Genomic DNA, 15,000 nt, shown 5'->3' with positions numbered 1-15,000 from the left:
CTTACATGTCTGCACTGCAACTCTACTGTCATACCTTTTAACCTAGTTTCCCAGTTCACTTTAGCTAGATCTGCTTTCATGCCCTTATAGCGACCTTTATTCAGATTTAAAACACTAGTCTTAGACCCACACTTCTCACCTTCAAACTAAATGTGAAATTCTGACATGTTGTGATCGCTGTTGCCTGGAGGGTCCTTTTACCATGATGTTATTGATTAATCTTGTCTCAGGTCCAGAGTAGCCTGCTTTCTGGCTGGCTCTAGAATATACTACTCCAATAAATTGGCCTAAATTGACTCTACGAACTCATTTTCCAGGCTACCTTTGCAAATCTGATTGCCCAATCTACATGTAGATCATGATTTTTGTGGTGCTTTCTTACAAGGCCCATTTATTTCTTCCTGTATACCTCTGTCCTACAGTGAAATTACTGTTAGGGAGCCTATAAACTACTCCCACAAATGACCTCTTGCCTTTCCTGTTTCTTATCTCTACCCAAACTGATTTACATCTTGCTCTTTCGAGCTAAGTTCATCTCTCACAATTGTACTAATGCCAATCTTCATTAACAGAGCTACCCCATCACTTTTTCCTGGCTTCCTATCTTTTCCAGATGTCAAAATACCCCTCAATATCCAGGTCCAAGCCTTGGTCACCCTGCAACCCTGTCTTTGTGTTGGCTACATATTTATTTCTAGCTGTGCTAACAATGGATCCCTTTTGTTAAGAACGCCCCAGCTATTCACAATCTATATCAAAGGACCAAGCAATATCGCCTTAACTATTTGGGATTATCCAAGTCACCCCATTCCTTTGATAAATGCTAACAGTTAAAGCAACAGGATGGCCATTATGTCATGTATGGAGGTTGGGGGGTGAAGGAACCCACTTCAATATACATTCTGGGTACAACGTGCAATAACTCTCAAATGGAGAAGACAGGTCAATGGACTAGCACAGGGCTCAGTGTTAACCCCAATCCTGTATAAAAAAAATTCTTTCATGGGATGTGGGTGTCGCTGGCTAGGCCCAGTATTTACTACCCATCACGAATTGTCCTCGAAGAGGTAGTGGGTGAGCTGCCTTCTTGAACTACTGCAGTCCCTGTGGTGTAGGTACACCCACCGTGCTGTTAGGGAGGGAGTTCCAGGGTTTTGACACAGCGACAGTGAAGGAACGGCCGATATATTTCCAAGTCAGGATGGTGTGGGGTTTGGAGGGGAACTTTGGCAAGGGAACAAGATATTGTAATATTTTTCTTCTGTTAATGACCCTGTCATATTTCTTATGTACTGGAAGACTGGGGGGTGTAAATTTGGCAACTGGTTTAAGAGCGCAAGTGAGTGCACGAATCTAAAACCAACAGTTAGAAGTGGTTTGGATATGTTAATGAACCAAGAGGAACTTCAATCAGAATTTTACATAAAGCAATAACAGCAGTGGTTTTGAATTGAGTTGTTTTAGTTAAAGGGGGATTTATGTAGGTTGTAAAAGGTGTAAGTAAGGTAAAGATAGAGTAAGTTTATTTTTACAAGTCGAAGAGCTAGGGTAATGAGACGAGTTTAATGGAGGGAAGAATTTCTGAACAGACTGTTTGAGACGTTGGAGAGATTAAATGAAAGGAATGCATTTAAGGAAACACTGATGCCTAGGTGGGGTAGCTGGTCAGATCACCCAGAAGACAGTAGGATAGCTGGGCAGAACTCCAAGAAGACAGTGTGAACAAGGCCAGACCCGAAAACCCAGCTGCTGTCAGCCTCAGAGGCCACTCTAAGGACAAAAAGGCACTGTGTGGTGAAAATTACTGGAATTCTACAGATCTTGAAAATCTAGAAGGATAGTTGCAGAACAAAAAGGGGAAGGTTAGCTTTGAAGATAGTTAAGTAAAACAATTCCACTAGACCTTATAAGTACTGTTCACCACGTGAAGCCATTCTTGTGTTTAAGTGTAATTGTGTTTTGGTTCCTTTGTTCTTTTAATAAACGTTTACTATAAAATCACAGCAAGTAGTCAGGGACATCATTTCCTGGTTTCAGAACATCTCCTCATGCTATTCAAATTGCAAAAACTGTTTTGGCAGCTGTTTCAAATTTCCCTGTGGGATTTGGATAGCTCTCCAATTACCATCAGACACGCCATAAAACTTCCAGGTGGTGGTGTTCCTACACATCTGTTGCCCTTGTCCTTCTAGATGGTAGTAATCATGGGTTTGGAAGGTGGTGTCTAAGGAGCCTTGGTGAATTCCTGCAGTGCATCTTGTAGATGGTACACACACTGCTGCTACTGTGCGTCGGTGCTGGAGGGAGTGAATGTTTGTGGATGGGGTGCCAATCAAGCGGGGCTGCTTTGTCCTGGATGGTGTCAAGCTTCTTGAGTGTTGTGGGAGCTGCAACTCATCCAGGCAAGTGGGGAGTATTCCATCGCACTCCTGACTTGTGCCTTGTAGATGGTGGACAGGCTTTGGGGAATCAGGAGGTGAGTTACTCAACACAGGATTCCCAGCCTCTGACCTGCTCTTGTAGCCACAGTATTTCTATGGCTGGTCCAGTTCAGTTTCTGGTCAATGGTAACCCGCAGGATGTTGATAGTGGGGGATTCAGTGGTGGTAATGCCATTGAACACCAAGGGGAGATGGCTCGATTCTCTCTTGTTGGAGATGGTCATTGCCTGACACCTGCGTGACCCGATTGTAAATTGCAAATAACCATACAAATGGCCTCCCAACAATGATCTTCCACAAGCTCATCTATGCTGACGACAAGCGTTATCCCACCCAAACTCCATCCTTCCGCGCTCTGCACCAGATCCTTAACAAAGAGATTACAAAGTTGACGGACTTCTGCAGCACATAGCGTCTCACGTTATAGCCCTTTAAAACGGTGTCCAGGAGTATTCCACCTCCACAATGCCAAACGAGGATCGCAGATCTACACGGAGGGCCAGGGATCAAATCGTGATCCCAGCCCAACGTGCCTGGGAGTGACTCTAGTTAGAACTCGGTCCTGCCGGGAACATCTGACGATAAGAGCAGCGAAGATCCAAACCAGAAACAAGCTACTGACCAAACTTGCTGGATGTGTGGGAGGCGCTGCTGCCACAACACTCTGGGCCTCCCACACTCGCCCTGTCAGGCTCTGCAGCAGTGTGCTGTGCCCTCCTCTGCCACAGGTCATCACGCACACATCTTGCTGACCCACAACCCGGCATCATAACCGGACCTCTCTGCTCAGCAGCCCTCCTCGGCTCCCTGCCCTCGCGAGCTCCACTCCCCCACCCAAACGCCGGCTGGTGAAAAGCCACAAGCTGGTTGGAACCATTGTGCTGCACCCCACTCTCCTCTCCGTGGGTGACCCGTTCCACCCGCCTTCCGTCTCGGCGCCCCACACGGACAACCTTCCTGAGCAAGATCTACCAGTGGATAAACTACGGATCAAGGAATGGGAAACGGTGGGGGGGGGGGGGCTCGCTAACGGATTCCTCGTGACAAAACGCATCTGTCGAACGGCAGGATTTGACCCACCGTGGTCTCGTCAAACAAGGTTCAGGGCAGGTCAAGGCCCCTGTCCAGCCAAGCTCCAGTGCCGGGGCCTCGGTACAAGCCCCTTAACGCACTTGTAGAGAGACCCACGATGCTGCCCGTTACTGAGAAGTGTCCCTTCCACAGCCGAAGGTGCAGCCTACCCACTTTAAACTCAGCAAACGAGGAGGCCAGGGATGCGTGGTGGTGTAGTGGGTGGGATTGTCACCAGGCCAGTAATCCAGAGACTCAGGGTAATGCCCTGGGGAACCCAAAACAGGAAATGCTGGTAAAACATGGCAGCTTCAGGAGAGTCATGCGGACTCGAGCTGTTAACTCTGGTGTTGTCTCTGCACAGACGCTGTTTGGCCTGCTGAGTTTTCCCAGCATTTTCTGTTTTTGTTTCGGGTTTCCAGCATCCGCAGTATTTTGCTTTTATCTTAATGCTCTGGGGACCCGGGTTCAAATCTCAGCGTGGCAGAGGGTGGAATTCCACACCTAATGGCGACCATTGCTGACTGTTGTACAAACCCATCTGGGTCACTCATGCCCATTAGGGGAGGGAAATCTGCTGTCCTTACCCGGTCTGGCCTACATGTGACTCCAGACCCACAGCAACGTGGTTGACTCTTAAATGGCCTCCAAGATGGTCCAGCAAGACACTCAGTTCTCGAGGTCAGTCAGGAATGGGCAATAATCACTGGCCTAGTCAGCGACGTTCACATCTCATGAACGAATAAACAAAACAAAAAGCTAAATGTATAAACTGGGAAACAGACAGCACAGTACACAAACGTCAGGAAACAGCCTTCGTGAGCTGGACTCATGGGACAGTCAGAGGTCAGACAGCTACAGAGGCCCATGTCTGATCATCTTGGGTCTGCAGACACCCAGGTTGTCGGAGTCTATTGAATAACCATTACTGGTGTCTGAATATTATGTATGAGACTCCCCCCATGAGGGGTAACGTTCTCTCAGCATCCACCCTGTCAAGCTCCCTCAGAATCTTACATGGTTCAATAAGCCGTCACCTCTCATTCTTCTAAACTCCAACGAATACAGGTCTAACCTGCTCAATCTTTCCTCATTAGACAACCCCTTCATCCCAGGAATCAGCCCAGTGAAACTTCTCTGAACTGCTTCCAATGCAAGTCTATCCCTCTTTAAGTAAGGAGGCCAGACCTGTACACAGTGCTCCAGGTCAGTCTCACCAATGCCCTATACAGCTGTAGCAAGACTGCCCATCTTTTATGCTCCACCCCCCCTTGCAAATAAAGGCCAACATTCCATCTGTCTTCCTAATTACTTGCTAGCTTTTCATCTACCAGGACACCCAGATCCCACTGTACCGCAGCATTTGCAACCTCTCTCATTTAAATAATATTCTGCTTTGCTATTCTTCCTGCTAAAGTGGACACCCTCACACTTTTCCCACATTATTATCCATTTGTAAGATTTTCACTCCTCACTTAACCTCTATATGTCCCTGTGCAGTCAGTGTGTCATTCTCACAACTTGCTTTCCTACCTACCTTTGTATCATCAGCAAATTTGGCTACAAGACTGACGAGTTACTTCATCCAAGTTAATATAGATCATAACTAGTTGAGGCCCTGCCGTACTCCGTTAGTTACAGTTTGATAACCAATGACCCATTTATCCTGACTCTCTCTTTCCTGTTAGCTAGCCAACTCTCTCTCCATGCTAATACCTCACCCCCAACACCACGAGCTTTTGTCTAGTGCAGTAACCTTCTGTGTGGCATCTTATCAAATGCCTATTGGAAACCCAAATACACCACATCTACAGGTTCCCCTTTATCCGCATTGTTTGTTCCATCTTCAAAGAACTCTGACAAATTAGTCAAATTAAGATTTCCCTTTCACAAAACCATGTTGCCTTTGCCCGATTATATTATTATTTTCTAAATGTCCTTCTACTACCTCCTTAATAATGGATTCACGCATTTTCCCAATGCTAGATGTTAGCCTAACTAGCCAATAGTTTCCTACTTCCTCGTCTCCCTCCTTTCCTGAACAGAGGCGTTATATTTGCAGCTTTCCAGGCTGCTGGGCCCTTCCATGAATCTAGGGGAATTTTTGGAAGATTACAACCAATTACAACCACTTTATCTGCAGCCACTTCTCTTTAAGATCCTAGGATGTAGGCCATCAGGACTAGGGGACTTGTCAGCCTTTAGTCCCATTAGTTTTTCTAGTCACCGGTATTTTTCTCTAGTGACTGAAATTGTTTTCAGCTCCTCCCTCATTTTCGCCTCTTGAATTTCTGCTATTCTTGGGGTGCTCTCTTCTTCTGTGAAAATACTTGTTCAAAGTCTCTGCCATTTCCCATTATTAGTTCTCCAGTCTCATCCTCATAGGGACCAACACCCACTTTAGCTACTCTCTTTCTTTTTATACAACTGTGAAAGTTCTTACTGCCCGTTTCACCTTTCCGGCTGATTTCCACCCAGTCTTGTTGTTTATAATGTGTTTCATACAATGAGGTTCAGTTATCACCCTGGGGGCAGGGGTTTTAAATGTATCACTCAAATGTCCTAACAACCCTCTGAATCAGCATTGTCTCTTACCAAAGAGGATGAGGCGGGACTGAGAGGCTCGGAGGTGGACAATGTAACAGGCACCGAAAAACACCACCAAGGCGATGAGCAGCATCGGAGAGGTGATCCTGAGAGACAGGGAGGGAGCGAGAGAGAGAGAAAACCATTGAGATTAACGGGAAACAGATTAAACAAACTCACTTACCGGGGAGAGTCTTCCAGTGTCTCGGGGCCGAGGTTGGGGGTAGCGGGAGAACGTCTCCCTATATATCTTCCACGAATATTCGAGCGTGGTTCCCAGCATCGTGGGGAGTGTCTCCCACTGCCAAGCCAGAGAGTGGGGGGGGGGGGGGGGGGTGCGTCAGTCCCAGGACAAGTGCCATGTGTCCGGGCAGGCACCAGGCGTTGTTCGGGGGCCGGTGCCGGTCTTGGGGTACATCTCCTCCCAACCCTTTGTCCAGGATCCCCCACCAGTCCATCCTCCCACTGAGGGCCGCCCTCTGTCATGTCATGCCCCATCCTCCCCTCCCTCGCCCGTCACTCACACACAGTAGACGATGAGCCCCAGGAACACAAACACGTAGTTGCTCTGAAAATACTCCACGTTCTTCACGATGCGTTTGCACATCTCGCCAAAGTTCTTGGGCCTGGAGAAGCGTTTCTGGTCGATGAAGGATGCCCAGGGACGGATGGTGAGTCTTCGACGCTCAATCCACTCCTTGGCGGGTCCCTGGGAGATGATCTTCGGGATGTACATCCTGTGGGTGAAGAAGCAAAAGGCATCAAGGTGGAGGTGGTGGTGGTGGAGGGGGTGGGACAGAAGAGGGGGTTGGGGGCCAGGGAGAAGAGTCAGGGTAGCCCTCCCCCAGGTAGGGTACAGGTGGTAAACCCCCTCCTCCTGGCACTGCCTGTACAACGAGCCAACAGACAGGTCCATGCAAACGAATCGGGAGCAGGAGTCAAGCCACTCGAGCCTGCTCCTCCATTAAGATCATGGCTGATTTGATTGGAACCCTCAAATCCGGATTCCCATCTACCCCCAGCCTTCCACTCCCTTGTTAGTCAGGAACCTACCTACCTCTGCCTTTTAAACTATTCACTGACCCAGCCTCCGCCGCTCTCCCGGGGACAGAGCTCCACAGAGAGAGAAAAAAAAAACATTCTCCTCCCTCATCTCCATCTTAAATGGGGCAACGCCTGATTTTTAAAACTTGTCCCTTAGGTCTAGTCTCTCCCACAAGATGAAACATCCACTCAGCACTCACCCTGTCGAGTCCCCTCGGGATCTTATCTGTCTCAATGAGGTCGCCTCTCATTCTGTTAAACTCCAGTGGGTGCAGCCCCAACCCTGCTCAACCTTTCCTCATAGGATAAGCCCCTCAATTCCAGGAAGTAGCCGAGTGAACCTTCTCTGGACTGCTTCTAACATAATGATATTCTGGTGCAGCCCCCCCCTAACCCCGGGTATAGATTAGCAAAACACAGTTACAGACAACAACAAGAAATGAGGAGTAGAGTCAACAGGGCAGGAAGGAGAAGGGCCAATAGCTGCAGTTAACGGCAGGAGGGTAAGCCAGGGGCTGCTGCGGTGGGACGGGAGGCTGGGAGATGTTACCTGCCAGTCACACCAGTAGCTTCGTCCTCCTTCGTCAGAGAGAACACATCTTCGGGAATCGCAGTCATGATCCCCAAAGTTAGGAGATGAGAGATCCTGAAGGTAACTAGAAATAAAAATTAATCCAAAAGTAGCTGCTGACTTACCACAGCCGTGGAAATCTCTGTAGGAATAAAATCATACAGTGTGCACGGTGCTTACAGAGATCGCTATACTGATGTCCCACAATCTATATGGTGTCCATAGATCTCCCTACACTGATGTTTCACAGTCTATACAGCATCTATAGAGATCCCCAGACTGACGTCCTGTGCAGTCTATATGGTACTTCCAGAGACCCTTATACTGATTTTCCAGTCTATAGGGTGTCAACAGATTTCCCTACACTGATGGCCCAGTCTTTATGGTGTCTATACATTTCCCTATACTGATGCCCATCTTCATGGTGTCTATACATTTCCCTACACCGATGTCCCATTCTATAAGGTGTCTATACATTTCCCTACACCGATGTCCCATTCTATAGAGTGTCTATACATTTCCCTACGCCGATGACCCAGTCTATAAGGTGTCTATACATTTCCCTACACCGATGTCCCATTCTATAGAGTGTCTATACATTTCCCTACACCGATGTCCCATTCTATAGAGTGTCTATACATTTCCCTACACCGATGACCCAGTCTATAAGGTGTCTATACATTTCCCTACATCAATGTCCCAGTCTATAGGGTATCTATACATTTCCCTACGCTGATGTTCCAGTCTATAGGGTGTCTACACATTTCCCTACACCGATGTTCCAGTCTATAGGGTGTCTACACATTTCCCTACACCGATGTCCCATTCTATGGAGTGTCTATACATTTCCCTACACCGATGTCCCATTCTATAGAGTGTCTATACATTTCCCTACACCGATGACCCAGTCTATAAGGTGTCTATACATTTCCCTACATCAATGTCCCAGTCTATAGGGTATCTATACATTTCCCTACGCTGATGTTCCAGTCTACAGGGTGTCTACACATTTCCCTACACCGATGTTCCAGTCTATAGGGTGTCTACACATTTCCCTACACCGATGTTCCAGTCTATAGGGTGTCTATACATTTCCCTACACCGATGTTCCAGTCTATAGGGTGTCTACACATTTCCCTACACCGATGTTCCAGTCTATAGGGTGTCTATACATTTCCCTACACCGATGTTCCAGTCTATAGGGTGTCTACACATTTCCCTACACCGATGTTCCAGTCTATAGGGTGTCTACACATTTCCCTACACCGATGTTCCAGTCTATAGGGTGTCTATACATTTCCCTACACCGATGTTCCAGTCTATAGGGTGTCTATACATTTCCCTACACCGATGTTCCAGTCTATAGGGTGTCTATACATTTCCCTACACCGATGTTCCAGTCTATAGGGTGTCTATACATTTCCCTACACCGATGTCCCAGTCTATAGGGTGTATGTACATTTCCCGACGCTGATGTCCCAGTCTATAGGGTGTCTATAGGGAGTCTATACCGAGAGTGAGCTCTTTACCTGATTAGTGCCGTTTCTGATGTCCCGTTGGCACCGGAAGTGATGTCAGAGCCTCCCGGCTCCGGTTGGTCGGGGAGTTTTACACACTGATTGTATTTCCGCTTTATGTTGGAGCCAATCAGACGCCCGTTGCTAGGCTGGTCACAGCAGTTTCAACGAATCAGCGGGAGGGAACCAGCCAATCAGCCAATGACCGGGCGGCCAATAGAGGGCGGGTGTCCTGCTGCTGGTCCATTCAGCGGGCCCGGGGGGAGGGGCCGGAGCGGGGCCTGGGGTAAAGGGTTGCCCAGCGACGCTGGTGCACCAATCACTGACGAGTAACCGGGCGATGGAAGCGTGAACCAATCCGCTGGGGTCTGACCGACAGGCTGGACCAATCCGCTGGGGTCTGACCGACAGAATGGACCAATCCGCTGGGGTCTGACCGACAGAATGGACCAATCCGCTGCGGCTTAACAAGACTCGAACAGACTGAACCAATCGTATGGCGTTTAGCAAGATGCAGACTTGGTTTGGACCAATCCCCAGGGGCTTAACAGAGAGCCTGACAGAATGGACCAATCCCCAGGGGCTTAACAGAGAGCCTGACAGAATGGACCAATCCCCATGGGCTTAACAGAGAGCCTGACAGAATGGACCAATCCCCAGGGGCTTAACAAAGAGCCTGACAGACTGGACAAATCCCCTGGGGTTTAACAAAGAGTCTGACAGACTGGACCAATCCCCTGGGGTTTAACAAAGAGCCTGACAGACTGGACCAATCCCCTGGGGTTTAACAAAGAGCCTGACAGAATTGACCAATCCCTTGGGGTTTAACAAAGAGCCTGACAGAATGGACCAATCCCCTGGGGTTTAACAGAGAGCCTGACAGAATGGACCAATCCCCTGGGGTTTAACAAAGAGCCTGACAGAATTGACCAATCCCTTGGGGTTTAACAAAGAGCCTGACAGAATGGACCAATCCCCTGGGGTTTAACAGAGAGCCTGACAGAATGGACCAATCCCGTCAAACGATACTCCGCGGGACCGACCATTAGTTTGTGGAGTTAAGGATGACGCTGTTGTCGCCATCGACTCGCCGAGGTTGACATCGACTTGAAACGCGCCCTGGAAGCCTCGCTCGCCAGGTAGAGCACCACAGGAGACAACGCCGGCCGTGCAACGCAGTACAACACGGAGCCTTTCTTCACGTGGGGTAGGGACCCAATACCACAGCGTCGAAGCGAGAGAGGCAGCGCCCGCTGTTAGACACGCGGGAAGGCCCGGAAGAAACGCTTCAGCCACGGCTCCAAGATGAAGCTGTTAGAGACCTGGAGGTGACCACAGAGCGGACGCCTGTAAACTCGGGGAGGCAGAACGCCTTGAGGAAGGGCACACCCTCCGATCCCGCAACCACCACCCGGGCCGGTTGGAGAGGAGATGTTAGACCCTCCGATCACGCCGCGGCCACAGGGACTCGGGCTTCCTTTAACCCGTTTTATTCAAGCGCATGCAAGGAGGAGCCGCAATCATTCCCAAGAATGAAGACCCAGCTCCCCGATCGATTACATTTCATTACGTTTGTACTTTTCCTTATCGCAATGCATTTGAGTACATTGGAATACATCCAATCGGTAACTGACACGCCGGTCCCGTACTAACTCTATCCTATTGAGTACATAAACATGTGATCCTGCTAACCAATTGTTCTAAAGGGTGTATACATAATTCTATTATCCAATTAAAATTAAACCACATATGCAAAGAGCTTGATTCTCATAACTCAGAACGGTTTGTGTCTCACTCTTTGTCCATTGTGTGCCTTCCCATATCTAAGCTAAAACTATCTGCCCCTTCCCTATGTGAGAGGGGAGTACACCTAATCTATTTTATGTCCTCCTTGTGGCTTCAGCCTGACTCTCAAGGCTGTGCAACATTCAGCTGGTAATCGTCAACTCTTAATATGCTGAGCAGCCCTGCCTGCCTGGAGACTTTAAGAGCTCTTGAGTAAATCCTTACACTGTTCTCCTTTAGCATTTTTAATTTCCCCCTCTCGGCCGTTACGGCCACAAGAAAGGTCACCTAGTGAGGTAACACCGGGCAAAGCTGAAGCAGCCCGCAAAGCAGCAAACCATCGTGACTGGATGAAAGGATACAGCAGGGCCTGAAGCTGCCGACACCGATGTTTGCTCCCTGTACAACGTCACCTCTCTGAGAACTGAACCGATCGCTGTCACAATCCAAATCACTGAGAAGCCTCTAATAACAAAGGTGGATACAGGTGTCCCAACAGCAGTGGTGGGACAGCACACCTTCAGGTACCTTAATAAAAGTAGACAGCCAATAAACTGGAACGGACAACCGCTAGATTAAAGGCATACACAGGAGAACCCATTCAGGTAAAGGGCATCACCACAGTACCAGTTTCTTAAAGGCAACAGAAAGCCCTGTGATAATAGTGAAGGGGGAAGGACCCGGTCTTTTAGGCAGAGACTGGCTACAGGAGATCAACCTCGAGTGGCCTGAGATACTTCACCTCAAATCTGATGGAGTTCCAGAACTTGGAAGAAAATACAACGCGGTCTCTTGGGAAGAGCTAGGAGGATTGAAGGACCTTCATGTGCTGCAAGGGGCCCTCAGGTCAGAGCTGGCTCCTCTGGAAAGCCATGAAGAGAAGCAAAATGAATTCAGTGCCGCTCTGAACAAACGGAAAGAACGGTTGGCGGAGAAGACTCAACAATCTTCAATTTTCTGGGAGATACAACTGCCAGACTGAAGAGCTGAAGGATCAGCTCAATGAAACAAACAAAGCCTTGGAAGGAAATATTGTTGAACTTTCCAAGATGGATAATGAAGCCAGGGGTAGCTCTAACCACCGAACTGAGCCACGTTAACATTTCACCAGAGAGAGACTTGGCCGACTGTGAAATCCAAATGAAGGACAAGGCAAAACTCTGCTTCAACCAGAAAATGAAAAGGGAGATCAGGTTGGAAAAGGCTAACCTGACACTGGAAATCAAGGAGCTAGAATGAAGAGGCTTTGATGCTGCAAATGTCCCATAAACCATTATATAAAAGACACAGGTGACTATGTCGGGGGTAGGATTAGTAAGTTTGCGGATGACACAAAGATTGGCCGGGTGGTTAACAGTGAGGTTGAGTGTCTTGGGCTACAGAAAGATATAGACGGGATGGGCAAATGGGCAGATAAGTGGCAGATGGAATTTAACCCTGAAAAGTGTGAGGTGATACACTTTGGAAGGAGTAATTTGACAAGGAAGTATTCAATGAATGGCATGGCACTAGGAAGTTCTGAGGAACAAAGGGACCTTGGAGTGATCTCTGAAGGCGGAGAGGCATGTTAGTGGGGTGATGCAAATGGCATGTGGGACACTTGCCTTTATCAATCGAGGCATAGATTACAAAAGTAGAGAGGTCATGTTGGAGTTGTATAGAACCTTGGTGAGGCCACAGCTGGAGTACTGTGTGCAGTTCTGGTCGCCACATTACAGGAAGGATGTGATTGCACTGGAGGGGGTGCAGAGGAGATTCACCAGGATGTTGCCTGGGATGAAACATTTAAGTTATGAAGAGAGGTTGGATAGACTTGGGTTGTTTTCGTTGGAGCAGAGAAGACTGAGGGGCGACCTGATCGAGGTGTACAAGATTATGTGGGGCATGGACAAGGTGAATAGGGAGCAGCTGTTCCCCTTAGTTGAAGGGTCAGTCACAAAGGGACACAAGTTCAAGGTGAGGGGCAGGAGGTTTAGGGGGGATGTGAGGAAAAACTTTTTTACCCAGAGGGTGGTGAGGGTCTGGAACCCGCTATCTGGGAGGGAGGTGGAGGTGGGTTGCCTCACATCCTTTAAAAAGTACCTGGATGAGCACTTGGCACATCATAACATTCAAGGCTATGGGCCAAGTGGTGGTAAATGGGGTTAGGTAGGTAGGTCAGGTGCTTCTCACGTGTCGGTGCAGACTCGATGGGCCGAAGGGCCTCTTCTGCACTGTGTGATTCTGTGATTACAAAAACAGAAAATGCTGGAAAAGCAGAACTGAAGAGGAGAGATTCAGAGCTCTGAAGAAGGGTCATATGGACTCGGAACATTAACTCTGTTTCTCTCTCCACAGAGGCTGTCAGACCGGCTGAGTTTCTCCAGCATTTTCTGTTTTTGTTTCAGATTTCCAGCATCCGCAGTATTTTGCCTTTACCATAAACCATTAATGGGTTTACTCAGCAAGGACAAGAGCATCTTGACAATAGCCTCAGCAAGGGCATGATGATGGGCTCTGACATTGCTTGCGCATGAGTATACTTTTATGTACCGTCCTGGTCTTCACGTTGTGAATTCAGACACACTCAGTAGCCTCCCGATTCAAACAGTATTGTGCACACTCCCATTCTGCAGGGATTAGTGCTGTTATTGAACTTGGATTCTTCGCCTGTGTGTGTGTGAAACAAACTTAGTACTTGGACAAAACAGAGAACCAAACATTATCGAAAGAGACTTTGTCTCAAAAGGATGGTCTAACTCGCCTGTATCTGAAGAATTGAGACCGTTCCATGTCAGACAGACGGAATTGAGCTGCCAAGGTGGGATTTCGTTGTGGGGGTGGGGAGGGGTCAAGAGTGGTGGTCCCACCTCAAGGCGGGGAGCCCCTCTTGACAGAACTCCATAGGGGCCATCTGGGCATATTAGAAATGAAAACACCCTCGTGAGGCTATGTCTGGTGGCCAGGCATTGCTGGACATATTGAAAACGTGGTCAAGCACTGTTGGCAGCAAGAGAAGCTCCTGTTTTAGCACCCCTGCGTCTGTGGGAGTGGCCCGATCGACCCTGTGTCTGATTACATATCGATTATGTAGGTCCGTTCTAGGGTACCATGTTCTTCTTAATTGTAGATGCACATTCCAAATGGATGGATGTCCATGGAGTCAAGTTGCCAACGCCAAACTCAACCACAGAGAAGCTCGGTCACAGTTTCAGCACGCAGGGCCTTCCTGAAATTGTCATTTCAGATAACGGCACTGTTTTTAGCAGCACAGAGTGTATGGATCTGAATGGAATCCGACAAATTAAATAGCACCTTACCATCCCTCATCGAATGGCCTAGCCGAGAGGGCAATACCAACTTTTATGAAAGAGCGATCGGAAGGCAGTCCAGAACCTCGAATTTACTGCTTTCGTTTCAGTTATCATACACCGCAGCCGACTATAGGTTCAACACTGTCTGAATTATTGATGGAAGCATATGCATTGGTGCACGGCTACACCTAGTGTTTCCAAGTTTCGAGGGAAAGCTAGAGAGGAATCAGAGTAATCAAAAATTGAAGTACCAGATATACAGCAAAGCTCGCACATTCACTGTGGGTGACACGGTATTCATGCAAAACTTTAGCAGTGGATCCTGTTGGGCTCCTGGAACCATTGTCCCAGAGACTGGTCCATTATCTTTCCAAGTACAAGTGGGAGGTAGAATCATCCGTAAGCATGTAGATCATACTCGCGCCAGAGGGACATTCCAACAACCAACTCTTCCGCCTGTGATTAATGTCGAACCGTCAATTCCAGAGGTGACTGATGGACCTAGAATACACATGCCCAATTTCTCTGCAGAGTTGCCAAAGCCTGAACTGCCACATTCCAAAGGTGTGTCTCATGCTGCAGTTCTAGATCCTGTCGATCCTGTTGAGGAACCTCAAGCAGTAGAGCTACGCCGCTCTAGCCATGTAAAGAGAGAACCTCAGAGACTTGATCTTTAATCACCTGAAATTGCG

General features: G+C 48.2%; 1 protein-coding gene across 1 annotated transcript in view; it reads right to left on the bottom strand.

The window, feature by feature from the left end:
• rabac1 (Rab acceptor 1 (prenylated)) overlaps window positions 1–9,369 on the bottom strand; it is a 15,067-nt gene extending 5,698 nt beyond the window's left edge. The window contains exons 1-4 of the mRNA XM_041181142.1: window positions 9,243–9,369; window positions 7,693–7,798; window positions 6,623–6,835; window positions 6,108–6,205 (exon numbers count right to left, since the gene is read on the bottom strand). Of these exons, the coding sequence (XP_041037076.1) occupies window positions 6,108–6,205; window positions 6,623–6,835; window positions 7,693–7,760 (379 nt within the window). The 5' untranslated portion in view covers window positions 7,761–7,798; window positions 9,243–9,369. The remainder of the gene's footprint in view (window positions 1–6,107; window positions 6,206–6,622; window positions 6,836–7,692; window positions 7,799–9,242) is intronic.
• Between the last annotated feature and the right edge of the window lie 5,631 nt (window positions 9,370–15,000).

The sequence above is a fragment of the Carcharodon carcharias genome, assembly GCF_017639515.1.
Source record: "Carcharodon carcharias isolate sCarCar2 chromosome 29 unlocalized genomic scaffold, sCarCar2.pri SUPER_29_unloc_19, whole genome shotgun sequence".
In the NCBI taxonomy this organism is placed as follows: domain Eukaryota; kingdom Metazoa; phylum Chordata; class Chondrichthyes; order Lamniformes; family Lamnidae; genus Carcharodon; species Carcharodon carcharias.
Note: the sequence above shows the minus strand (reverse complement) of the source record. Positions and strands in the feature narration are given on the sequence as shown.